Raw genomic sequence first — 25,800 nt, 5'->3', positions numbered from 1 at the left:
GGAACTAATGGTGAAAAATAAGAACGTTTTTTATTGGGAACTTCCTTTAGTCTTTTTCGAGAGAGTTTCACTGACAACTTTTTATACGCATTTCAGCATTTACGCTTTTTTAAGGACACGCGTTTTGAGTGCCTTTAGCGCTTTCATAAGGCCCTATTACAGAACTCAAGTAGACTTGACCGTGTATTCCAAATGAGACGAGTTACTCGTCGAAGCTTCTGTAATATGTTCCATAACGCCCATAATGTGTGAATCTACCCAACACCCACGCGTAAACAACATACACACATACACCTATACAATTATATTCAACTACTACTGATTTTTGAGCAAATGCAAACAGCATGTTTTAATAACAAAGTAATGTATTTAGAGGTATGCGACGCATATCGTACTAAGCTAATGTTACACGTTTCTTGTAATGTTTTAAACAGCCTTATAAAATAAAATAAGTCTTAATATATTTACAGCAACTGCGTTCCCGCTGTAACGGACTCGGCACATATTTCGTCGACCATTTTGAAGAATCCTTCGTGGCTGCCATAACGGTTGCCTGCTTGTCTGGCGTCTTCCATTGTCATAACGAACCCATTCCAGAACTGGATGGTTATCATACGTAGTACATTTTTGTAATCTTCCGGTGTTTTTAGTGCATACTGCAACTTTTGGTGAGGATGAGTAATTTGATAGTGCTGCAAGAGCATTGTGAAGGAACGGAACTGTACCAAACATTGTCCTTCATCGCAGCGGCACTCAAACGGAGGTACATGTTGTACAATGTGCCTGGCCAGGTCCCGCTCGTTGGTGAACTCCCCTTTACAGTTGTGGTATGCACAGTAATAAGTGATTTTTTTCGTGATTGGAAACTCATTGAATTCAATCGCTTGACCGGGATGCTTAGTACCGTAATGCATAGTAAACTCGAGATTGTTTTCAGAAGTATAACCGCACTTTACGCAGCCATAGATTACACTGTTCAATTGTAAAATTTTATCTAGTGTATCATCAGACAAATAATCGATCCAACCCTTCGCGTATTCATTTTCTGTCTTATGACGTTCAGCGAAATGAATTACCATATCGTGTCTATTGGTACCAATTGTATAATCACATTCGGCACAACGTTTCGGATTGCGAAAGTCTAGATAGATTGGCTTTAACCCAGGATGACAGGAGATAAAATGAGACTTCATCTCCGGCATGACGGCTCCTTTCCGACAGTAGAAACACAGAATGATTTTCGCGGTACGGAATAGGAACGGCTTATCTTGACTTCTTGTACCTGTCATCTTATGCAATGTGCGCCAGTGTTGGAAAAGTTCACTTACGGTGTCCGCTTTCTTGACACAGTAGAAGCAGGCATATTTTAGAAAATAGTCAAACCGCGATTGTTGAGGATTCGCCAATGCATTTCGCAGTACAGACGGTTTATCATTAGGATGATTTGATTTAAAATGAGTTACAATACCCGAACCAAAATCATTTACGTAAGTGCATCCTTTAAATCCACATTTGAAAGCTTTTACTGTGATATCTTCTTCGTGTTGCTTTGGTTGTATGCCGCTCGGTCCCGGAGTTTCCAGATCGAGCTTTAGTTGAGCTATATTTCCTACTGAAAGATTTTCTTCAATAGCATCAACTTCATCTTCGTTATCTTCCTCTGGCTCCAACATAATGCCTCGAATGCTTTTGGTTTTGTTCGTTTCTCTTCTCCATAACGGAGTTGTATCTGCTCGACTGTCAGCGCCTTCAATGGCTTTGTACATTGAAATTATTACTATTTCAGAACCGGGGTGATCTTTTTCGAAATGACCGGTAAACTGTGCTTTATTGGAACAACTGTACAAGCACAGTGAACAGCGATATTTGGCGTTGATGTTGTGCGTTATTTGCATGTGAGCACGCATTTCTGCAAGAGTAACAGTCTTAAACTTGCACACATCACATTTCCAATTGAAAACAACTTCATCATCAGCAGCAACACTGGAAACACTGCCAGCAGTGCTCCCATCGCGGATAATAAACATCGACACATTGGGAACGTTTGAATGTTTTTCACCGATATGTCGATCCATATCGTTTTTGTTATTCATGAATACACTGCATTTACTACAGCGGTAGAGTTCCTTGTCGTGCAATTTCAAATGTTCTAGAACTTTAGTGACATTTAATTGACCGGCAAAAATATGCACTGCGGGACAATGTGGACATTTGTAATCTTTTGCGTCAATGTGTAAGGTAGCGAGATGATTCCGCAACATATTTTCAGTAATGGTCAAATAACGACAATCGGTTGCGCCACAAATGAATCGCTTGTTTTCTTGCACAAAACAAAGGGATTGAATTAAATCGTCGTCCTCTTGAGAACTAGCAGCTGGATTACGCATTCGATCGAAATGTTTTTCCCCTTGATTCCAGCAGGGAACTGGATTTTTCGGGTCTACATTTGAAACAGGCATATCATTCAAATGATTCTTGAGATGACGGTACATATTTAATCGTACTTTAGTACTATACTGACAATTGTTACAAGACACCATCTGACTAAATATTGCCTGTTTCGGTAGAGAGTCGCACTCCTCAGGAGCGAAATGGGTCTTTTGTTGAAGTAACGCAGCCTGCAGTTTATGATTATAGAGATCGATTAGCTTTTTATAGAATGCTTTTTTTTCCGAATCAGCCGGTTGGCCCGGGGCAAACAATATAAGATCATTATTCGGATCGTTCTTCTTAGGATTCAGGAAAAGGATCGTTGGTTTGCTTGTTTTATGCACATCTTTAACATGTTTTATCACTTCTGGAGGGAAGGATCCTTTATAATCGCACATGAAACAGAATATTCGCTGTGTTTCGTGCGTTTTTAAATGTTGCGTAAAAGCCATTACGTTCGGAAACGTTGGCCGACCCTTGCAATGAATACAGGTATAATGAGGAGAGAGCAAATGGGAAAATGTGAGATGTTTTCGCATCCCAGTTCCATCCGGTAATATAGAATTACAACCTTTGTAGACGCACCTATAAATCACATGCTTTGGCAAACCTGTATCCTTGATCATTTCCATTGCAACGCGTTCGGCCTCTAGCATTAGTTTTTCATCTTCTGTCGTCGGCTGTTTTGGAGAGGCGATGCTACAAACGTTAGTTATAATCGGTACTCCGACTCCCTTGTTCGGAGAAATGATAATCTTGGTACCCACCAGGGAGGAGGATGACTTCATTGTACCCACTCCTGAAACACCTCCTTCCACTCTGGTAATAACGGGCATGCCGAGATCCTTCGTCACCGAAACACCACCAGCCACATTCGAGATAATCGGCAAGCTTTGCGATACTGTTGATGTAACTGTGGCACGTCCAAAATAATTTCCTTGGACGGCGGTGATAATTGGAACCGGTAAGTTTCCTAGAAGATTATTTGCACCAGATGCTGTAGAAATCGACGGAACGGTGATAGCTCCTGTTTCTGAAGTAACAACAACTGTTTGTTGTGTAATTGTTCCAGTAGATGAGGCAGGAATCTGTGCACTTAGTAGAATATTTGTATCGCCGAACCGAATCGGCGGGAGCTGTAACGGAATGACAGTTGATTTGGTAATCGACGCGATATCACGATTACTTTTGGTATCTGTTGATTTATAGTTCAATTCTTCCATACTAAATGGACAATAAACGAAAACACTCTCGTCCACAGGTATTTCAAACAGAGCTTTAAGGGAAGCTTCCTTGGCCTAGCAAGTAAAATTCAAAAGGTTAGTAAAAACTCATCGTTAACTTGAAAAAATCATTACCTTTCCAGGCGTTTTGTTATACCGCACACAGCAATAGAACGGTTCGTCTGGATGACAGTTACAAACGTGTGTTTGTACCGCTTCCATTGTGTTGCTACCGAACTGACAATACATGCATTCGTAGATTCCGATTTGGTGGAGCAATAGATGGCGGGGTAATTTTGGCTTTTGGACTATCTCTTTGCAACATTGGCACTCAATTGTTGTCAATTCAGCGTGAGTAACTTTCAAATGGGTCATATATGCATCAAGTCCACAGAATTCCTCCTTACAAACTGTTGATGAAATAAAACGATTTAGTTCGAGGTTTATAATATGCGTTCGTTCATTAAATTTCTAAAATACTCTGGCACAATAAAAATTACAAAAAAATCTATTAAATTTGTCATATAATGTTGCATAACTGTCTAGCCCTATTACATATTATGTATCTTATCATACGCCCTAGTAATATCAGGGTAAATATCTAAACTGTGGTAATAAGCAGAAGCATTCATTTTATTAAAAAAGATAATTTGGCTATCTCGATGGACGATTTTAATTTACCGTTAAATGCTCTTATTATTTTAAAACTAAGAGCACTACTAAACAAAGTCGAGACCTTACATGGTTTACAATCATGGAACATAGATTAGAGAAAGTCACGGAGGTGCATCGAGTCACGGAGGTGCATCGAGTCAAAAAGGTAAAACCCCCACAGAGAGCATTAGGCGCAGCACTTTAACGTGAAGACCAATTGCGCTGTTATTGATCATAACTTTTGTATGAAAAAATGCTAATGGTAGATCGCGGAAAGGATAAAAAAATTTTTTATCCTTTCCGCGATCTACCATTAGCATTTTTTCATACAAAAACTTTATAGTTCCTCTGTATGAAAACGGAAACCTTTTTATGTTGTTTTTTTTTTTAGATTTTTGTTGTGGTAGGTATTTTGAGTAGATTTGACTGGATCCAATTTTTTTCAAAGCCTTCACATGTGCTATGCTTAACTCCCTAGTGCCCAAGGCCGGCTTGAAATAGGCTTTAATGAAATCACTATGAATCTTCAATAAGTACTTTAAAAATGTTTATAAATATGTATCCATAGTGATTTTATCGAAGCCCGTCTAAAGGCAAGCATGGACACTAAAGGGAATCGATTTTAAAGCCTGTGCAAAATCCGTTCGAAGTGAGTGTCTCGCCTAAAAAACAGCTCGCGTCAAAAAGGTAATTTAGAGTCATTATTACTCATTTGACGGAATCACTTTTTCCATCTCTAATACTCTTTCTAATTTGTGATAGTTGGCGTTCAATATTCTTACATCTTCCCATACATAACTGTCTTTGATACAGTTTATTCAATCTTTTTGTTCCGTGCTGCAATTCACTTTTTGATGCTGTTTTTACATCCGGTTCAAAGGACCAAATATTTGAACATCAAAGACCAAATATATGCTACGAAAGCCTGCAGAAAAAGTTTGAATAAGAAAAAAAACAAAGCAAAACAAAAATGTTCCTAATTGAAATGCTTCGACTGCGTTTAACAGATAAAAAAGGTGTACTCTAACTTTTGAATATTTTGTCTACTCGTTAACGTGAGGAACAACACAAAATAAATTCGTTTTCATAACATCGCTTTAATTATATACAGTGATGAATGTCTTTAAATTCAAATTTTGTTGCCATTATCAAATCGTGAATTAATGTTCAAGTTTTGTACAGAAATAATTATTTGCGTAAATTGAATATTCACGTCAACTTTTGCCAGATTATGAAACAAATATTTTATTTTGTGCCTAGCAACTGGAAAAAATAATCTTGTTGTATATTCTTACCTGTGCATATCAATGGTAAAATGTTCTCGAGTCGACGTCGATTAAGCATTTCGTTGTCTGCTGCCGTCAGTGACAGCTTTTCGGATGAAATTAAAAGCACCTTTTTGGCTTCTGTTTCGTGATACAGTTTTTGGTGTTGAATGACACTATGCGCATCACGGCTGCGATAGAAACAATATGCGCATTGATGGACACTTTTAGAATGTGCAATTTTGAGATGGTCCACTAGATCAGTTTTGCTTGCAAATTGCTGGTCACAGTAAGCACATTCAAGCCAACTCCTGGTCGAAGCCAAACCGCTTACATCAGTTACCAAATCGTGGTTTTCTAAATGCTGTTGCATTGATACTTCATTAGTAGTTGTAAAGCAACAGCTGGTGCCCATGCACTTATAAAAACAAAATAGACTTTTTTGCTCTAACATGTTTAAAGCGTGTGCACGAGTCTTTTTTGAGGACATTTGCAACCATGGTTTCATATTAATCAGTTCTTCTGATTCACTGCCCATTAGCAATCCCACAGATAGTTTGTCACCGGAGAATCGACGAAGTTTTAGTGTATGATGATCATCATCCAGCAACGACAATTCTGAGCTTTCACTGGGCAACGAAAGCAGTTCATCAACCGCCGTATGATCTTTAATATGAACTACTGCCATGTGTTTGATCTCCTTACTCAGAACAGTAATTTCTTCGCCAACCACCTGGGCAGTACATAGATAGCAGTATCCATCCCAAGTAACAGTATTGTGCTGCTCTTGAACATGCGTATACATGTGCTGACGATTTTCCGTGACATGTTTACATCCTTCGACTAAGCAAAGATACCAGGTTTTATCATTGATTTTATTATATCCTACGTTAGCAACCACTTGTTTACCGTCAAACAGATCCACTTCTTCTTCTTTCAAAGATAGTGGAGCCGGCATAGGTATAACGTCATCCGCATGACTTGATTTAGTTAATGAACGCCGTGCTCTGTTAGTTTCTTTTGCTATATTTTCACGGCAAATGTTTTCCTTCGGAGGTGAGTCGATGTCCTCCCATTCATCGTCATCTACTGATGACCTTGTATTCGCTTCCCTGCATGTTTTCTCTTCCTGCTCACTTCGCATCACTTCATCAAGGTTCTCTCTCAACTTATCGACGATCGACGGCTGTGAAGGCGAAACAAAGCTACGGTCGTTCAATACTTTCAATGAATCAATATCATTATTTACAGAAGAGATAAAAGGTGACATGTTAGTTTGTTCATTCACGGATATCTGCATCGAAATATCGGAGCATATAGCATCATTCGTCAGGGATTGATCAAGTGTATGCTGATCTTCAGGCTCGTAGTTTAAAATACTGAAACGTAGCGTACCGTGACCAGTAATTTGTCTATCGTGTTCTTCTTTCAGATGGCTAGTTAGATTTGCTCGAGAAAGCTGGACAAAGTTACAGAGGCGGCACATATAACCGTAAATGTGATTTCCCTCGAACATGAACTCGTTGATAACTTCCATTGCCGGGCCAGTGCATTCAACATCATGAGCATTTGTACATGGAGTCAATGATTTTATTGTGCAGTTATTACATTTGTATCGGTACTCCCCAGTGTGACTGGCCAAATGCAGTTTCCAGTTGTACTTTTTCTTGCTTAGCACTTCTTGACAAAAAATACATTGAAATGTGATTGTTTGGTCATGCATGGTACCAGTTACAACAGTAGGTTCTTTTTTAAGCTTTGTAGCTATGGGATTTGGAATTCGACTAACGTAAACCTCATGTAAGGGATGATTTCGCACATAATGTTGTACCATTGTTGATAGTGTACCTGTATAACTACATAAAGCACATTCTCTTGACTTTGCAACATTTTTGCAATGTAACTCTCGGCTAGTGTTCTTAGTCGCCGGTTTCGGTAAGTACGACTTTATCGGTGATTGAAGTGCTTGTGCGCTAGTTAATTCGAGTTTTTTCTTTTTCTTAGGTACCATACCACTTGCCCAACCACTACGCTTTTTCTTCCGAGTTTTTGGTGATGTTGATGACGCAGATTTTGCATCATCTCCTTCTTCTGTTTCGCCAAAGTTTTCCTCTGTTTGTTTACATTTTCGGGCAACGATAAAATCAATCTTTGACACATCCAACTTTTTAACTATTATGTTGAACTGTTTTAGATCTACCTTCGTTAAATCAGGAGTCTGAATGTCGAATTTCTTACTTATTTCTTTCACGTTCGATGCTTTAATGTTACCAGTTACTCTTTTTTTGGTTTTCTTTTCAACCGGCGGCGGTTTTTTTGTGCAACTTCGTCTGCCTGTTGCATTCAGCACACCATCTCTTATGTACATCTCTGCAATATCTGCATTCAGTTTGTCCAATTCAGTTCTTTTGGGAAGTTTTCTTTTCACTGCTTTGTCAGATAATTCATTAGTCGAACTGACAGATGCCGACAGTGTACGTTTTCGAATAACTTCAGTGTCCTGCTGGTCGTTAGTTGATTCATCATGCGTTGCCGGCAATTCTGTATTACCACTTGGTAAACTTTTGTCACTTGGACTTTCAATTATTTCCTGAACCTTCTTCAATTTTTTTTCGTCCAAAATTTTGCTCAATATGGCCAGAAGTTGTTCTTTTGTGTCTGGGTTCGATGTAGTACGTATCATATTCTCTACCGCCTCCTTGTCTTCCTTAGCCTCTTTATCCACCGTCTCTTGTGAATTAGTATCATTTCTTAGTTCTTCTCCTGCGGAATCTGTTGTTGCAAGGCTAGAACTTGCCTTAATTAGCGAATCAGCGGTGCGTTTAACCTCTTGCTCGTTGTTTCCAGCTGTTATTTTCTTACCTACTTTTCGTTTTTTAACCGTTTTTACAACCGTTGAGTCGGTTGTTGTGCTCGACACAACATTTTCGTTGTTTTCTTGTAGGTCAGACGTTATCAGATCGCTTTCTGCTGTTGCCTGCTTTTCTTTATTAATCGCGAAAGCAACAGATTCCGATGTCTTTGCTTCTTCATCATCATCGTCAATAATTTTTCGTTTTCGTGTTTTTCCTGGTCGGATAACCTCTTCTTCTAGATCTTTAGCTTGATCGTTGCTTTTGTTACTGCTTACATCAGAATGATCATTCGATTGTTCATTATCATGAGCTACTTGCGAAACTGCTATAGAATTGCGTCGCCGTGTAATTCGAGACGATACCCCTACATCTGTTTCAGGTTTTGCATCGTCAACAGCAGCCGAATTTCTACGGCGTGGAATCTGCTGAGAGACAGTTTGTTTTGCAACTCGTAAACTGTCACTTCGTAGCATTTGAACTGAACTTTCAAGACTTTGTTGTACATCTTTTGTTGATTGAACTTTATCAGATAGGACGATAGGAATATCATCCCAAAGGTCCTCATCCTCAAGAGTCTTGAGGGCTGTAGTTTTCTGCGTTTGCGACTTACGTTTTGATTGCTTATTTATCTTTTCCTTATCATTCGATTTATATAAATTTTCCTGCTTTGCTGGTTTATTTGTCTCAGGCATTTTTCGCATAGAGTCTGTTTCGTCTGCATCCCACACATCATCATCAACAAGTGCAGTTTTTCCTAATTCTGTAATTTTCGAAGTCGGTTTATCCGAAAGCTGATTATTCTTATCAGCTGACGATGCGTCCGTCGCTGTAGACTTCTCAATGCGTCTAATTTTAGGAATTTTGAAGCTTCCTATTCCAGCCGGTGCGGCAGGCTTTTTGGTGAAGTCGCCGCTACGATACATTTTATCAAATTGCGAAAGTTGTTCACCGAAAAGATCTTTTGTCTTTGAAGTAGGAAAACTCTTTTTCTCTTTTTCTGCTACATTCCGATTTTTATCTCCTTTGTTCGATACTGTAGAGGAGTCATTTTTATGCGACTTAGTGTCTACAGTTTTCGCTTCCTGTCGAGCAGACGGAGTAAAGTAACGTTCCTTGTTTGATTTGTCTTTGCTTTTTGCAGGCTTCGCATACGCTTTTGCAGCTACTCGAGTTTTGTTCGGAACCATTCCGATAGTCAAATCAATATCTGCATTAGGTTCTTTGTTACTGTTAGGTGCTCCTTTATTGGTACTCTGATTTTGAACCTGCATTCTTGTTTCCCCATGATTTCCATACATCATTTGCTTCTCACGCATCTCTTTTTGCCGACGATATTCTAGATACGTTAAAGGTGCTTTTTTAGGCCCGGTAGGTTGGCGAGCTGAGGGCATTGGATTGTAGTGTGGCTTAATGTATTCGGATCCTGGTGGTAAATGTTTACGGCGTGGGTCGCGCTCAGCAATCGAAGGTGCTTCAATGGATTGTGGAGAGACGACTGGCAATGGATGCGATGGTGGAGGAAATAATGGAGGAATGGACTGAGCTGGAGCAGAATTTAGAAAATTTGATCCATGAAACGGTTCGTCGTAGCTGTTTAGTATCGGTTGAGCTGGCGGCTGCATAAAAGGTATTCCTGGAAACTCTCCACATACACTCAAACGCCGCGAAACTTCCGGTTCAGGTGGTATCTCTTCAATTATAACTTGATTTGCGCATATACTCAAGCGGCGTTTTGGTGGATCTTTTTTGGGAAGATCTAGTGGAAGGTTTGGATTGGGGGCGATACACTTGGGTAATTCGTTTGGTACCGGTGTGATGATTGACTGCAGCGGAATATTAGCGCGGTTGAGGCGTGGATCGTTACTGATTGCCGCCTGTTAGGTTAAAAATAATGAGTATAATTTTATTGTTGATACGATATATACGATAACTTACCGCTTTTCTAAGCCGAGGATCTTTTATGTTTACAGGTGGCACGGGGACTGGAAGAGACCGAACATCAGGTGGCGAGGAATAATTAGGTGATATGTCCATCCGATCGTTTGGAAAGCGGACATCATTCACAGGTAAATCATCACGACGGCGATATAAGGGTGGAGATTTGGACGACTCTAAATTGTAATTGCGTAATTTGTGTGGATGGTGCACCGAATGTGGAAAACTACCATAGGAATCACTTTCAGTATCCCAATCGTTTCCATACCGAGGGGAGTGTGAGATTCTTGGTTGAGGTGGAACTTGTGACGCATAAGATGGAGTTGCCCAACTCCCGTAGCTATCAGAAGCCTGGTGACATATGTCCTCTGTCGTTGTTTTTCTAAAATCTTTCGATAAAATTTTCAAAGTATCGTTGATAGCCTTAGACAAATTGTTTCCACTCTGGGGACGAACATTGCTGGGTCCTGGTTTTTCAGTTATTAATCGCTGGATCTCATCTAAGGATAGTGGTGCCTTACTGATTATTTTAGATGGCATGGAATTTATTGTATGCGAATTATCCCACGGATCAACACTAGCTTCCGATTCGTCTACATTATTTTCATCACATGGTGATGCTGGCGTGTCAAGCTCTGATCCCAACACTGGGTTTGCTGATTCATTTGAAGTAGTAGTTTTTTCTGGATTATCAGTAAGTGGAGGTAGTGGTGGAAAACCAGGTGCTTCCCAATTATCAAGCTCGGATTCCGAGGACCCTTTAGAGGTAGTAGCTGTTGCGTCCGTGAATATAGATGTAGGATCAACAGACGATAAAGAATCCGTTTCATTTTTCGTTTTTAAGGAGTGCTAAATGTAAAAATTTGAATAAGTTTCATGTCTATATTACGGTTTCATTAACTTACCGTTTTATGCAATTTAATCAGCACCACTTCACACTTGCACAGCGAAGAATAGTTCAACCTGAGAATAAAAAAAAAACAAACAAACATTAAAGTGTGCAACAGGCAAGTAAAAAGCAAAGCCTTGGTGCTACATTCGGATTCGGAACTCGACCTTCTGTTTTTAATTATACACAGACTTCGCAGCCAGCTGTTTAGTGTACAGGACAATTGCGGGGCTAGCGCTACGATCCTACTAACACTAACAGTCTCTCCCGAGCCGAGACTCGAACCTGCGACGACTGGCTTGTTGGGCCAGCACCGTACCTCGAGGCCAGCTGGGAGATAAGTTCCTATAGTTTCTTCATTGTCATTAAAATATTTTAGATTTTTTTGGGGTTGAACCTTAACACATTATGAACCGGACCTTGATCCTGATTTCTCTCCAACGTGATTTTAATGACGCGTGTTGTTCTTATCAAGATTAAAATGATGAACTTTTTTTCGGACTTTCCACAACCGAGTTTTTTTCTGGTCGTTTCACACTATAGTGGGCTCAAGCGTGAAAAAAGATTTACCTGTGGACCATTGATAAATTGTATAAAACAATGTCATCTGTAAGCTACTAGAATGTATTATTTTCAATACTTTCTATTATTTTTTTCTGCTTTAAAACAATGATTTGAAAATTGTGTTTTTGGAAACATTTGCACGAAACGCTCCCCTCCTTACGGAATGGGAGAAAAGGGGTGCTCAGTAGGATTTTTTGTACCTAACATTCTCAGCTATCATGTACAGAAAACGGAACGAGAATTTTTATCTCATCTCAGTTATGCGTAAAATAAAATATAAAAAACTGTTCGAAAAACCGAACACCTGGTTGATAATGGGTTAACCGCGAAAGATTACAAAAACTGCTTCAATTTGTATTGTTGTGTTAGTAACAACTACGAAAACTTAATTATTCCTGATGTATTGTCTGTTTCTTTCAAAACAAAACGCGCCAAATTCGTCGCAGAAATCGTCGCCATGCAATTTGTATGGCGACGATTTCTGCGACGAATTCGGCGCGTTTTGTTTTAAAAGAAACAGACAAAAGAATGAATCTAAATGAAAGTACCTCAAAGTTTTGCCAGCTCTAAAGGCGTTATAGATTGAGAATTTGCTTTTGAAGAGTATAGTATTATTGGACATTACCCCGAAGATAATTAATTACCTTTGGTTCGCAAGCAAATCATACATCATGGTAATCTTCTGCAGTTGTTGTTGCCGGTTTTGAGTTGTATCATTTTTGTAGTGACTTATCAACTCTTGCAAAAATGGGATATAAATTTTCACCCGATGCCACACCTTCTCGTAACGGGTTGCTTTATCATCTTCGTCATCGGCCATGGCTCTATTCGAGATTATCTGCAAAAGATTAAAACACATTATTGACACTTTAGAACAAAACAACCAAATGTTTGTTTTTCAACGTTTAAATTTTTTCACACATTCAGGGTGGCCAGCAAATTTCCGAATTCCAATTTCCGGTTTTTCCCGGTTAGAAACTGATGTTTTTCCCGGTTTTGAAAAGCATAAATATACAAGTTCAACCACGTTTATTCATTGACAAAATAAATTTGTGAAAGAATTTTGATTTTAATATCATTATTTCATTTCAAAACTTGAAAAGGGCTAACTACTTCGGCCCTCATCTATTTGCTGTTGATTTTTCGACTTTTCATGGCTGAGGAATGAAACTCGGCCCATTGAGTAAATCCTGAACGAGGTATTTTGGTATCATCTTGTGTCTAGTACAAAAGGCACACTTGGGGCTTTTCGAAACGTGTAACGTGTACAAAATATCATTCTTTCAAAATTTTCATTATTTCACCCAGCCTCAAGATATAATTTAGAATCAATATGAGCTTCATGCTACAGAATATTTTCACAAGAATTTTAATTTTATTTCGAGCCGTTCAATTTTCTGTCATTTGAGACTTACATAAATTAATTACTGGTTTAATTAAACTGTTCAACGAAAGCGACATTTGTAACTTTCTACACTCTCTGGTTGAGTTTTTCGACGATTTGTAGAGTTGGTTTTTGCTGTTTCAAAACTTCAATACATACATTTTCACAAATTTGGAATTTAAATTCAAAATTGTTCTGGCTGCTGCTGAGCTTCGGAAACGACCAATCTTTGGAATAATTTTCTATTATTTCAAGCCTTGAGAAATTTCATCAATTGTTTCAATCTTAATTACGGATTTTGGCCTTATTCAAAGTGCTTATATAAAAATAAAATACAAAAATTCATTTTCCACTAATTCTAAATTGAATTTTAAATATAATTGTGGATTTTATTGAATTTAATTTGGAATCTATTCTTGGGTTTGTTTTTCTAATTTCTAATCAGACTAAAATTCAGCAACTTTTCAACTAAATACCCCATTTCTGACATCATTATCTCATTTAAAATTTAATTTTAAATACAATTGACTTAAAAAAATTTTACTTCAAAATATTTTTTTCTTGTTTCCTAATAACTTTTTCATAGTTATTTTTAGTGAATGAGAGGAAACATTCTAGTTATTTTTCAGAGATTTCAAAATAATTTGAGCACATTTTTTGACCCTGAACCGAGATAGTTTTTCGCCTTGCCTGAATCTGCAATGATAGCAGTTTTTGGCAATTTTAAATTTTTTTGAGAACCAATTTTTGCATTTTTTTAACCTTATTATTACCCATTTTCTGGTGTTCACCGACTTTGCTTGATTTTTTTTGTAAGATTTGGACCACTGCGACCATTGTGTTGATCTTTTGTGGTATGCCTCTTCTTTAGTCTAGGTACTTGCTAGATTCAATTTTGAAATTGATTTATATTGATTTTGTTTGTTCCGTTTTGGCTTCAATACAATTTGATTGCTACTTAGAAACAATATTTGCCTTTTTGCGCTAAATAAGAAGCTTGTTTTGTGTTTTCTGAATCCGCTTTCTAAATTTTAAAATTTTCAACAAAAATCTTTATCAAAAATTGAATTTTCTCACTTTTATAATATAATCAATTTTTTTATGTTTTTGGTGCATTTCTGATTTCAAATTAAAATCTGATTGCACATTTGAACATATTTTTTATCTTTTTCTAGTGTCTGTAAACGTTTCATGGCAATTGTGAGCTGAGCAATTGTGTGTATTTCTGTCGTTCATAATATTTTTTCTAATATCAATTTCTGAAATTTTTGACCTCAATACATTTTTTCAAGCGGATTGAGGCTTGATCCATTCCCAGTGGAGAAAAATCAGTTTTTACCTCAAACAATGAACTTCGAACTCTTATTACTAATCAACTATATGCATAATTAACACTAAATGTATTGCATATTCAAAATCAATCTATTCTCTAACGATGCTGAATAGTTTCGTCGTGCAAATTTTTGCTTATTTTCCGTCAGTCCATTCCCGCCACTATTGTGTCAACCACCGACACCCGGGAAGGCGACTTCAACTAGGATCCTAACTGACGATCCGTTGGATAACGAACCGGCGCCAACGGCTTCACTTTCCCATGCGATATAAGAACCCAGAGATTTTTCACCACAGAAAATCTCCGGAGGATTGAATCTAGATAAGTTTTGGTTGATTGTGAGTGGATCACGTCATCACACAATCATCGACACTTATGGTGTTGTGATTCGAACCCAGATCCAGCGTGGTTGGTGGAGGAGTCAATAGTTTTAGGCTTTAGATATTTTCTATCATAGTTTAGTTTTTGCCTATTTCAAGTTAACATATGAAGCCTAATTGGAATCATTCTTGACTTCTCTGGCCTTCAAAATATTCTTTAGTAATTTGAAGTTTTGACCTTCTCTGGGCTTTGTAAGTTTTTGTTGGCGATATGTAACCTAAGATTCAAATTTTGTTTCATCAATTAAGTTATTATCATTATTATTATCAATTTTTACAAAAATTATGAATAATTCGGTACATAACTTTGAAACATACTCAGACCTCAATGACATTAGACGCTGATCCTGTAAAGTGGTGATTGTTTTGATGCTTGATCGGCACTTACTGTTGAAGTCCTAATCAGTGTGAATGAGAAGGAAGACAACTTAGAGAAAACCAATCGCAGCCAACTGTTAGTGTACAGAACAATTGCGGGGCTAGCGCTAGGATCCTATTGGCTATAAAGGTCGTCTTTTTTAGCCGAGAATCTAACATATGACGACTGGCTTGTTACTCCAGCATCTTACCCCGAGACCAACTAAAAAGTGTCTTCCAGTGTTTGTGAGGTGGCAGAAAATGTATAGCGTGTTGAACCAATACAACAGATCCCACGCATGTAGTAAATGAAAAATAATGTTCAAAATGAACATAAATTTCCCGGTTTAGTGTTGAAATTTCCGGCTTTTTCCCGATTTTCCCGGTTCATTTTCGAATTCCTGGTTTTTTCCCGGTTTTCCAGGTTTTCCCGGTTCGCTGGCCACCCTGCACATTCATTGAACTGTTCATATGTGAAAATGAGTGAATATTGCTGAAATATATCTGTCACATCCACTCTTAAACAAATTAGTTCAATTTAAACCAACAGTATTTTTTCTGGAGGAGGCTCTGTCCAGAATGAAGCGTTCATTTTTTTACAAGCGAATGAGGATATAAATATGCACACGGCTGGATGCGATAAAAATGTTCGGACGAATAATATAACCTAATTCGGTGAGAACATTAGTCGGATATTCAGTAGAATCCAATTTTTGTTGATATTTGGCCGGGCAAATGCTCGATGTATTTCTAATAGTAATAGATAAGCAGTATATTTAGCATGTAGTTGTCCCACTAGAATATGAAACGCAGTAGAATTCGAAAGCATATCATGTCAATTATCTAATAGACTTATCTAGACATTTACACTACGTGATTGATATACATAAATAAGGTTAATATACAAAAACCAGAGGTTTGTATGATTTTGATATGTAAAACTATTTTTTTTCCATAACTCTTGGCATTTCATATCTAACCTTGAAGTACGATCCTGGTCTAATGTACGAGTTGGACAGAGTAAGTAGATCCTACGTGGCACTAGTCTAACAATCGTCTCGTACACTAACAGCTGGCTGCGAAGGCTGTCTAACAGAAAGACGAGCTTCAACAAGCAAATTTAGCATGGACCATACTTTAAACTTGTTCTCAATAGTTCTACTTCCCAAATTTTTTCTAATTGTGAAAAGTGTAAAAATTTCAATTAGACATAACTTTATCTTTAAGCATCAATGAAATACAAACTATGCCATTTGTAACATCTTTTTAATTCAGAAGAAAATTCTTGAACACGTAATATTGCATAGTAGACAAATGAATTTTCACACAAATGCAAAGATTTAAATTTGTGTACATAAGGCCGTATGAGTAATGAGTTTATGCTACTTCATCCATACAATGTACATTTTTTCTCGATTCAGGGAACGACAATTATATCTCTTTATCTATACTGCAACCAGCTCGTACAAATAAAGTAACGAAATAGAATCATAGAAGGTGTCATGATATTATGCATTTTGTACTTAATGAATTTTCGGAACAGTAGAAAAATTCATTTATTTTCCATTTTAGCGTTGCCCATAAGGAGTATACTAAAAGCAAAGCCTAGGTGCTATATTCCGATTCGGAACTCGACCTTCTGTTTCTTATACACAGACTTCGCAGTCAACTGTTTAGTGTACAGGACAAATGCGGGGCTAGCGCTACGATCCTACTGACACTAACAGTACCTCCCGAGCCAAGACTCGAACCCACGACAACTGGCTTGTTCGACCAGCATCGTACCGATTTTAATCGATTGTACACTCTGACAGTTTCTCCCAATTGGAACATGCATATTTTGCTATCAAAATCAAAACAATTGAAACATAATATCAACAACACCAGCACTACTGCAATTGATTGAATTTTGTAGTTTACTTCAAGTGAACATGACATGAGTCTTTTATAGTGTATACTTTATCTTGTTAAGCCTAGAATCACATTTTTTTAAAGCAGAACTTTGAACAAATTGCGTCATTTTTTGCACATCATTTTCTGCTAACCAGGTAAAAAATCCTGCTTAGATAGTTAGTTTTGTGAAAGGCAATGGAGTGTACTACATTTTATCCAGCACTGTAAGATGATGCTCACGGGAAAAAGCAAATGTTTCATATAGGTGCTTATTACGGTGAAATCAGAGTGAAGTGAACAAAAACCTAATACGGGACTCACGTAAGTGAGAAAAACGTCGCAAAGTGACAACTGCCGTGGAATCTGGGTTATTATGAGAGTCATATCAGTGAAGTGAGAACGGAAAAAGCGACGTTTCGCGTGGAATTATTTCACGGCCATTTTGAACGGTGAAATGATTCCACGAAGATGCCATAAGTCTTAAAGTTGATTGATTTGTGATCTAATGGTAAATATTGGATTTTTTCTTCAGTAACGAAACGAATCAGAATTTGATCCGTGCCTTAAAGCGGTCAAATTTTCATTTTTTTGCCCGATGAAAGAAATGCAAACTAGTTCAACATCTCAATTTAACTTCACTGTCAATCTCACTCCACGGAGGTGATTTTTGTCACCTCACTTGAGGTGGAATCGGGAATAGGTCTAAAAAAGTGAAGTGAGCGTGAGAGTGAAATATATTTCACCGTGAAGTGACTCCCGTAATAAGCACCATAGTTTAGTATTATGTGATAACATAAATCTCAAACTACGATTTTACTTTACCACTAATCAAATGATTAGAAAAATATATAAACTATATGAAAAATCATCATCAATATAGCTATATAAAACTTAATCATTTAATTTTTCTTGGACTTACAAATCAATTATAAATTGTGAAACGAGCAATAGGGAAAACCGCCATTTTATTTTTAGTAGTTCAAGCTTGATGCCTGCGAGAACTGAAAATATCAGTGGATATTTATCTGCAAACTTACAGAGCCCCAGGGTTGATATTTGTTGACACTCTTGAGTAAAAGTGAAAAAAAGCATCCATAAACGTTATTTTTTCACAATCCTTTCAGAGTTCTCCTTTCCCGCTTTTTGCATGGAAGTGAACTGTCAAAACACCTCATTATATTTCATGCGATGAAAGCAAGACAACAAAATCAGTTTATCAGTTAACGAAGATTGTCAAAGCATCGGTCAGTGTCAGTGAAAAAGTGTTTCGGTGAGGTTCATTTTGGTTGAGTGGACTGTTTGGTTTTTTTTTCGCTTTGAAGTGAAGATCATTTGGTTGGATTTGTCGTCAAATTTTATTCCGTAACCGTGAACGATGCCCGCGATCTATTTCATCTGAGTATAACAGCATGTTACTAGGACGAAAATCTAGTGTATCTGAAAGAGTGCTGCGATCATTGGGAGTGAAAATTGAAAATGATTGGCTGTGATTTTCGAAGAATTTTGCTGGGGAAAATGACTTTTATCAGCACTGATTACAAATAAAATTCACCTTGTAAAAAATGAGCTAGAATATAGCACAGGAAAACTCCTACTTGTTCCAGACACTTCCACTACTGCTGTGTGAAGGTTGTGAACTGAATCGATCATGAAGGTAGACACATACACTAACGACAGAGTAAAGAAATTTCGATGTAAAGTTTTCAGTAGTGAAATCTAGAGGCGTTGCTGCAAATGAAATGAAAGTATAAGGCTGCGTACGCATAACTGTTTCGTCGAATTGACACGGAAAACTATCGGAAACTACCGATTATGTCAAGTAGAAGACGGTGAAAATCAGGTATACCAAGTGCAAATTTTTATTGAATTGTAGATAATTTCCTGTACACTCCACCCATCCATCTCAGGAATGGTTATTTCGTGTTATTATTCTACATAGAACAAGTTAATATAAAAACCAGCAAAAACTTATGTATCCAAAACCCAAAAATATACAAATTTGCATATTAAACAAAACAAAGTTCAAAGCGTATTGAAATTGAAACTAATCACTTCCAAGATACAGTCACCATGTAGTGTGTCACACATACCAACATAACTTCGTTTTTTTTTTTCAAAAATGATAGCACCGCCATTTTATTTTCTGGCATAGCTCTAGCTTAGCACCTGCCAGAACTGCAAATAGCAGTGGATGTTTACCTGCAAATTTATAGAGCCCACTTCCAATGTATTCCAAAACTTTCACTCTCACTGTGGATGTTAATCAACATTTAATAACTATCAAACAGAAATGAGAATGAGCTATAATATAACATCGAAAAATTCCAACTTGTTCGATACACTTCCACTACTGCTATGTGAAGGATGGAAACTGAATGACAGACGATGATCGATCATAAAGGTAGACACATACACTCATGACATAATATAATAAAATCTCGATGTAAAGTTTCCAGCGCTGAGATGTAGAGGCGTTGCTGCAAATGAAATGAAGCTATATGGCTGCGTACGGATAACTGTGTGGACGACTTTTACACGGAAAACTATCTGTGAGTTAATATACATTTAATGCGAGTTACATCTGTCCGTTACAAGTGAAAATATGAAAATATGAATGAGTTTATATTCTATCAGGCCTTTCTTAACGCTGAAAAAATAAGTCTCTCAAGAAACGAAGCTCAGAATAGTAGGTCAGTAGGCGTTAGAGGAAGAGTAAAAGAATACGTAAACAAGCACTAAAAACTTTCTTTCTCTCGCTTAGTAACGTTTCACCACAGACTAACAGACAAAACACGTCGAACAAATTTTCAAGAAAATCATCGTTTGGATGATTCCAGTACTTTACGTTAGTAACACTAGCACCATCTGCTGTCATGATCGCGCTGCGTCATGTATTTCGACATCAACGCCAGCGTTACTGCATGTGTCAAATGGGAAACTACAAAATATGTATGAGATTGCATGACAGCGCCCCAGACGACGATTTCGCGCGATGACTGTAATTCGACTGAAAATTTGAAATGAACGTTTTTTTGCGGCGATGGAGCTAGGTTCCAGTGTTACGTCTGTTAGTCTGTGGTTTCACTTTAAACTCTTCAACACAAATGGACACTTCGGTGCCTTCTTTTAGTCAAACCTTTTCACCATGTTCTATACGTAATGTTTTTAACCATAACCTGTTTCAACATAAAAAATGAATGGTTACTAGATTTGGTTATTGTTATGGTAACCATTCTTGTTCTCTGCGTACCAGATCCTGTTTTGTGATGTTACACTATACTGCCCTTCCAAGTATAGTTGTCCCAGCGTGCATGAGGTTTGTGTAGAACATGGGACTACTATGCTTGGAACGGCAGTATAGGCAGATAAACCATTAAGTTTAACAGAACGAGTCGTGAAATCTAGCATGAACTGAATATAATATTCAATGATAACCTCTTCATGCGTTATGCTGCTTTTCGATTCCAGACATTTTTTAAACATGTATTAACTGCCTATAATCGCATACCAGTCCAATATGGATTTTCATCATTTTTGAGTTAAATATCAGATTCCATCTATTTCTTGCTTTACTATTGATTGAGGAAACAAAAAAGTATGTTTTATTTGAAAGTCTGAAAAAAATGTGAGGTCAAAAGAAAAAATGGGACAAATCTTAAAAATAATCGGATATCAGTCCCATCAAATGTTTTTCCTGAGTATGGCCATAATTTTTTTTCCAATCCATCTAACAAATACCTTGTGCTGCTTTTCAAGCTTTTTACTGTTAAAAAATAATCAATAAATGCAAGGTTGTTTAAGATAAATTCCACACAAAAATTAATTTCAAGTAGACAGTGAAACTGCAACTTTTTCTGACAGTTCGTTTCTTAAAGGTTATTGGTTTGATCAATCAGAGGGATAATAGCCTTGAGCAAAGCTGCTTTCTGTAAGGGGTTAATTTCCTGTGGATGATCTGTTCACTTCAAACGATCATTCAAGTTGAACTTGTCACAACTCAGAAGAAATCGTTTTAGGCTGCTTAGCTAAAAACAGCTTGTACCTCTTTTCATCGCCGTCGTCTTCGGTCAAGGCACAGTTAAAATGAAATTAGAAACTTCCCTTCCACAATACCACTTTCCCAATATGCTAAATGCACGGGATAATGTGGAATAATTTTATTCAGCACGTATTGCGAAACGCTGAAGACGTAAGAAAGGAAATTATTCGGTAGCATATCCAAGACATCAAACTTATATTTTGCTTTTTCAACAACGACCTTAATTAAAGTCGGGGTAAGTAATAAGTGGACGTCTCCGCAATTCTCCATGCAGCATGTTTAGAAGCTGTTTGCGGCTATAAACGTCTGCCCATATTCAAAATACTTGAGAAAATCATGACTACTCCTACACCGTGCGGTTGAAAGTGCGATTATTTTGCTACTCGATGGCCTAAATAATCGCATATCATTCTCTCCCTTATTGTTCATTATAAATTTCACGAAAAAGGTAATTCTCTAATGAAGAAGTTATGTTTGAGGTCTATTTCATTACATTATGTCGAAAAAATAATAATAACCCATCCTAAACAGGTGAAATACCCAAAATAAGAAAAATATCTTCAAGCGCTGTTTTCTCAACTCGGTGATTTTCCAGATGGGACTAATATGTGATTATACTGCCTATAATCGCATATCAGTCCCATCTGGAAAATCACCGAGCTGAGAAAACAGCACTTGAAGATAATTTTCGTGTTTAGGCATTTCACCTGTTTGGGATGGGTTATTCTTATTTTCTCGACAAAATGTAATGAAATAGACCTTAATCATAACTCCTTCATTACAGAATTGCCGTTTTTCGTGAAAATTACTATGAAAAATAAGAAAGAGACTGATATGCGATTATTCAGGCCATCGAGTAGCAAAATAATCGCATATCAGTCTCAGTAGTCGTGTATTCCCACAATTGCCGTGCGCGTTCGTGTTCTGCAGAGATGCCAGATGTTTTTGAAAAATGAAAACGTGGGAAAACTGCAAATATCTGCAGATCAAAAAATATCTGCACACGGACTCCAAAAATCTGCGTTTTTCAGACAAATCTGCACATTTGGTATCCCTGTGTTGAACATTTCGTGTTACTCCCGTGTAATCTAAAAATGGGCTTGATAAAAAAGTTCTACGACAGTGACGAAGAAAGTATAAGTTTAGAAAAAGATGTTGAGTTAGAAGGTGGTGCTGGAAAATGGTACGATTGGGATGAAACTTCCTTCGGTGATGGAGGCAGTGATGGTGTGGAATCTAGCGGAGGATCAAACTTGAAACGCGTTCAGAGGAAGAAGACGATAAAACAAATTCAACAACTCGAATCCGCGAGCAAACTCCGAAACGTTCACACGATTAAATTGATTGCCACTGTAGAAAAGACTGCAGTAACCATGTAGCTAAGAACGACCGATTAGCTGTACATCGGGAGTTTTGGGAGCTTGACGTCGCCGGCCAACGAAGCTACGTTCGAGAACGGGTTGTGCGTATACCAGTAAACAAACGAATCCGGCTGTACACCTCTCCAAACGACCCAAACAAAATGGAAGGAAACGGGTGAGCAATGTCGCATCTGTGCAGAGTACATCAAACCTTTACGATCAGCAAACATCTCGCGAAAAGCATATCGGGAAGACGGAGATGATATGATACCTGAAAATGTTGTCCTGGCAGTCGATCTCCAAAAGGTATTTTTGTTCACATGCTTATGCTCTCGATTGCTTATGGAATGAATCAATAAGTGAACGCTTATCAAACGATATCATCGGTTGCTTTCACCGGGTCGTCGAAAGGTTCAGTGGCATGGAAAGATTAGTGTTAGGGCTCGATAACTGCTTTTCACAGAACAAAAACTGGAACCTATTCCTGCATTTGATCGTTCTGATCAATTCTGCGACTGTTCAGTTGAAGGAAGTGGTTCTCAAGTACTTTGAGCCCGGGCACACGATTATGTCCGCAGACAGCTTCCACGCTGCAGTGGAAGGAGGAATGCGGAGACAACCACCCATTACCTACCCTGACTTCAAGGCCGTCGTTGAAAGAGCAAAATCAAAGGTTGAAGTTCTAGATATGCTGCCTGACCATTTCTTTACTAACGTCTGCAGCATTTCGCAATACATGCTAAATAAAATTAAGCCGCGCCCGTACATTGATCAAATTCGTAAAGTCGTAATAAAAAAGGGATGCTACCAATTCTATTACAGTAGCAACTTGACTAAAGACGACGGCAATGAAAACAGTTGCATGCTGTTTACAGCTAAACAACTCAAAACTGTTTCTTCAGATAGTTTCAATTTGAATGATCATATGAAACGAGCAATTCATCCACAAGGAATTGACATTTCGCGGAAAGAAGCATTACTCAAGGTTATAATTCCTCTTATAGACGAAGCCAAAAAGCCTTTCTGAAATGAGCTACCATGCAGATGAATTTTTATTGAATTTTTCGAAAAAAAACCCTATATTCATTGATTAAATGAATAATAAATAGCGTTGAAAACAACACCAAATGTTTTTCATATAGGTTGAAGAGAAACTATGGTTATACTTAAGAAAAACGTTTAATGAGACTGATTTGCGATTATTTTTAAGATGGGACAATTTGACGTCATGTTTTTCTCTGACTTTTTGGAATAAAAACTGCTTTTTTGTGTTTTCAATCGATAGTAAAGCAAGAAAAAGAGGGAATCTGCTATTTAACTCAACTGATGAAAAACCATATGGGACTGGTATGCGATTATAGGCAGTATAGGCAGTTAAATTGAAGCTTTCTGCCTATTTAGGGCCAATTTTGGAAAATGAAATAGAATAAAAATACAACACACACAATAAAGTTTTCACATTAGAGAATACTTTTCATGACAGAAAATTGAACGAGTTAAGCGTTACAGGAAGTATTATTGTTTTGATATAGGTACAACTCAAGAGCACTACAAATTAAACACAGCTATGTAAAATGCTATGTAAAAAAGTATTGATGATTACAAATATCTATAGAGCTAAAAACTTATTAAAAATATACAGTCTAGCATAAAACATAAAAAAAATTTCAAGAAGCTCATTTATTAAAAAACTTTTTTTTGGGAAAAATACTAAAGAAAGCTAGAACTTTTGGTTTGATTGGTATAACGTCTCCAGCAAAGTTGTAAGCAGTAATTTTATCTTTGCGTTTGAAGAAAAAAGGAATATCTTTGAAAAAAGTTTGTTTGCAAGTTTGACGTTTGTATCTTGCACTCAGATAAATATTGAAAACTAACCTTTTATAATTATTATTTTTATTATTATTGTTCACTTCACTTGCCTTTTGACGTCAGTCTCGCTTTCAATGGACTTGTTTGTTGCTAAATTAGGCATATACGCTGTCGAAAAACCTATGTATTTACAAAACACGGCCTAAACTATTTTTTCTTCCCCCTCCGAATTGGTCCTGAAGCTATACCGGTTTTTTTTCCATGAAAAAAGACGATCTTCATTTAAAAATCGAAGGACAACGATACACCTTTAAAAATTGAAAATCACGTTTTGTCTAGAAAATTGCACTCCTTCAGTTGATACACAAATCCAGAAACCCGTGTAAACCAAATGGATGGAACCATATGGATTGTCATTCGTTCAGATATTGATTATGCGGGATAATAGCTCAAGGCCCTTTTTTTCAGAACGTATGCACTTTTAAGTTTCTTCAAATGAAATTGAGTAACATTTATGAAGTTAGTGTACCTAACTATGCTTCGATATTTAATGTCCCAATCGCTTTGTAAATGTCGACCGGTAGCTCTTTGAACAGAATCTTCAAATATGCGTATTAACTATAAAGAATAAATGTTGAATCTGCCAAGCTGAACCATTTGTTTTAGATTTTTGGTGATAATTGTACTCTAAATAGATTGAGCCAACTCCATGTCGTCGTATGTTCGATTCCCGTCTTCTGAGAACCTGTTAGTGTCAGTAAGATCGTAGCCAGGGATGTTATGGATGTGATTTTTCAGACATCTGCAGATGCGGGTGCGGATGCGGATATGTGATTACGGATGCAGATGTTGATGCGGATGTCAATTTTCATGCGGATGTTCCGCATTCGCGGATGCGGATATCCGTAGCATCCCTTGTGTTATATTTTGCTTTTTTCACATAACCAATGCCCTCCCCAGTGCAAAAGTTATTTGGGCGAGCAGAAAATACACCAAGGAAATTTTTTCTGCAATATTTTATGAAGCGATAATTTTTTTCAATATCCGCATGGTATGATGCGGATGCGGATCTATGATTACGGATGCAGATGTTGATACGGATGTCAGTTTTCATGCGGATGTTCCGCATTTGCGGATGCGGATATCCGTTACATCCCTAGTTTCGTGCCACTGTCGTAGGTCGCCATGAGGGTTGTTTGGTTGATATTGCGAAGTTGATTATACGACGTTGAATTCGCGGCGGACTATGAAGGAAGTGTTCTTTCCAGCAATTGCCGTCCGGTCGTAACCGTCAGGGTTGCAAGTGGAAATACAAGGATACTTAGTTGCTGCTACACTTTACTGCTGGAGTGGTCGACCTTCTGGTCGGGCTCCAAACGAGTAATGATTCATTATTGATCGGAATTTCTTTATATAGCTAAACCTAGGT

The 25,800-nt window shown here is 37.6% G+C and overlaps 1 protein-coding gene across 5 annotated transcripts in view; it reads right to left on the bottom strand.

Moving 5' to 3' along the window:
- Positions 1 to 347: 347 nt before the first annotated feature.
- LOC129724435 (uncharacterized) overlaps positions 348 to 25,800 on the bottom strand; it is a 48,589-nt gene continuing 23,136 nt past the window's right edge. For 3 of the 5 annotated variants that reach the window (XM_055679341.1, XM_055679345.1, XM_055679346.1), the window contains exons 3-8: positions 12,460 to 12,653; positions 11,268 to 11,325; positions 10,363 to 11,211; positions 5,603 to 10,301; positions 3,789 to 4,063; positions 348 to 3,728 (exon numbers count right to left, since the gene is read on the bottom strand). In XM_055679341.1, the coding sequence (XP_055535316.1) occupies positions 465 to 3,728; positions 3,789 to 4,063; positions 5,603 to 10,301; positions 10,363 to 11,211; positions 11,268 to 11,325; positions 12,460 to 12,635 (9,321 nt within the window). In that variant the 5' untranslated portion in view covers positions 12,636 to 12,653 and the 3' untranslated portion in view covers positions 348 to 464. Of the gene's footprint in view, positions 3,729 to 3,788; positions 4,064 to 5,602; positions 10,302 to 10,362; positions 11,212 to 11,267; positions 11,326 to 12,459; positions 12,654 to 18,714; positions 18,790 to 19,361; positions 19,523 to 25,800 lie in introns of those variants that run through there. The other 2 variants (XM_055679342.1, XM_055679343.1) reach the window with 2 other exon arrangements.

This window comes from Wyeomyia smithii, chromosome 2, assembly GCF_029784165.1.
Source record: "Wyeomyia smithii strain HCP4-BCI-WySm-NY-G18 chromosome 2, ASM2978416v1, whole genome shotgun sequence".
Classification (NCBI taxonomy): domain Eukaryota; kingdom Metazoa; phylum Arthropoda; class Insecta; order Diptera; family Culicidae; genus Wyeomyia; species Wyeomyia smithii.
Note: the sequence above shows the minus strand (reverse complement) of the source record. Positions and strands in the feature narration are given on the sequence as shown.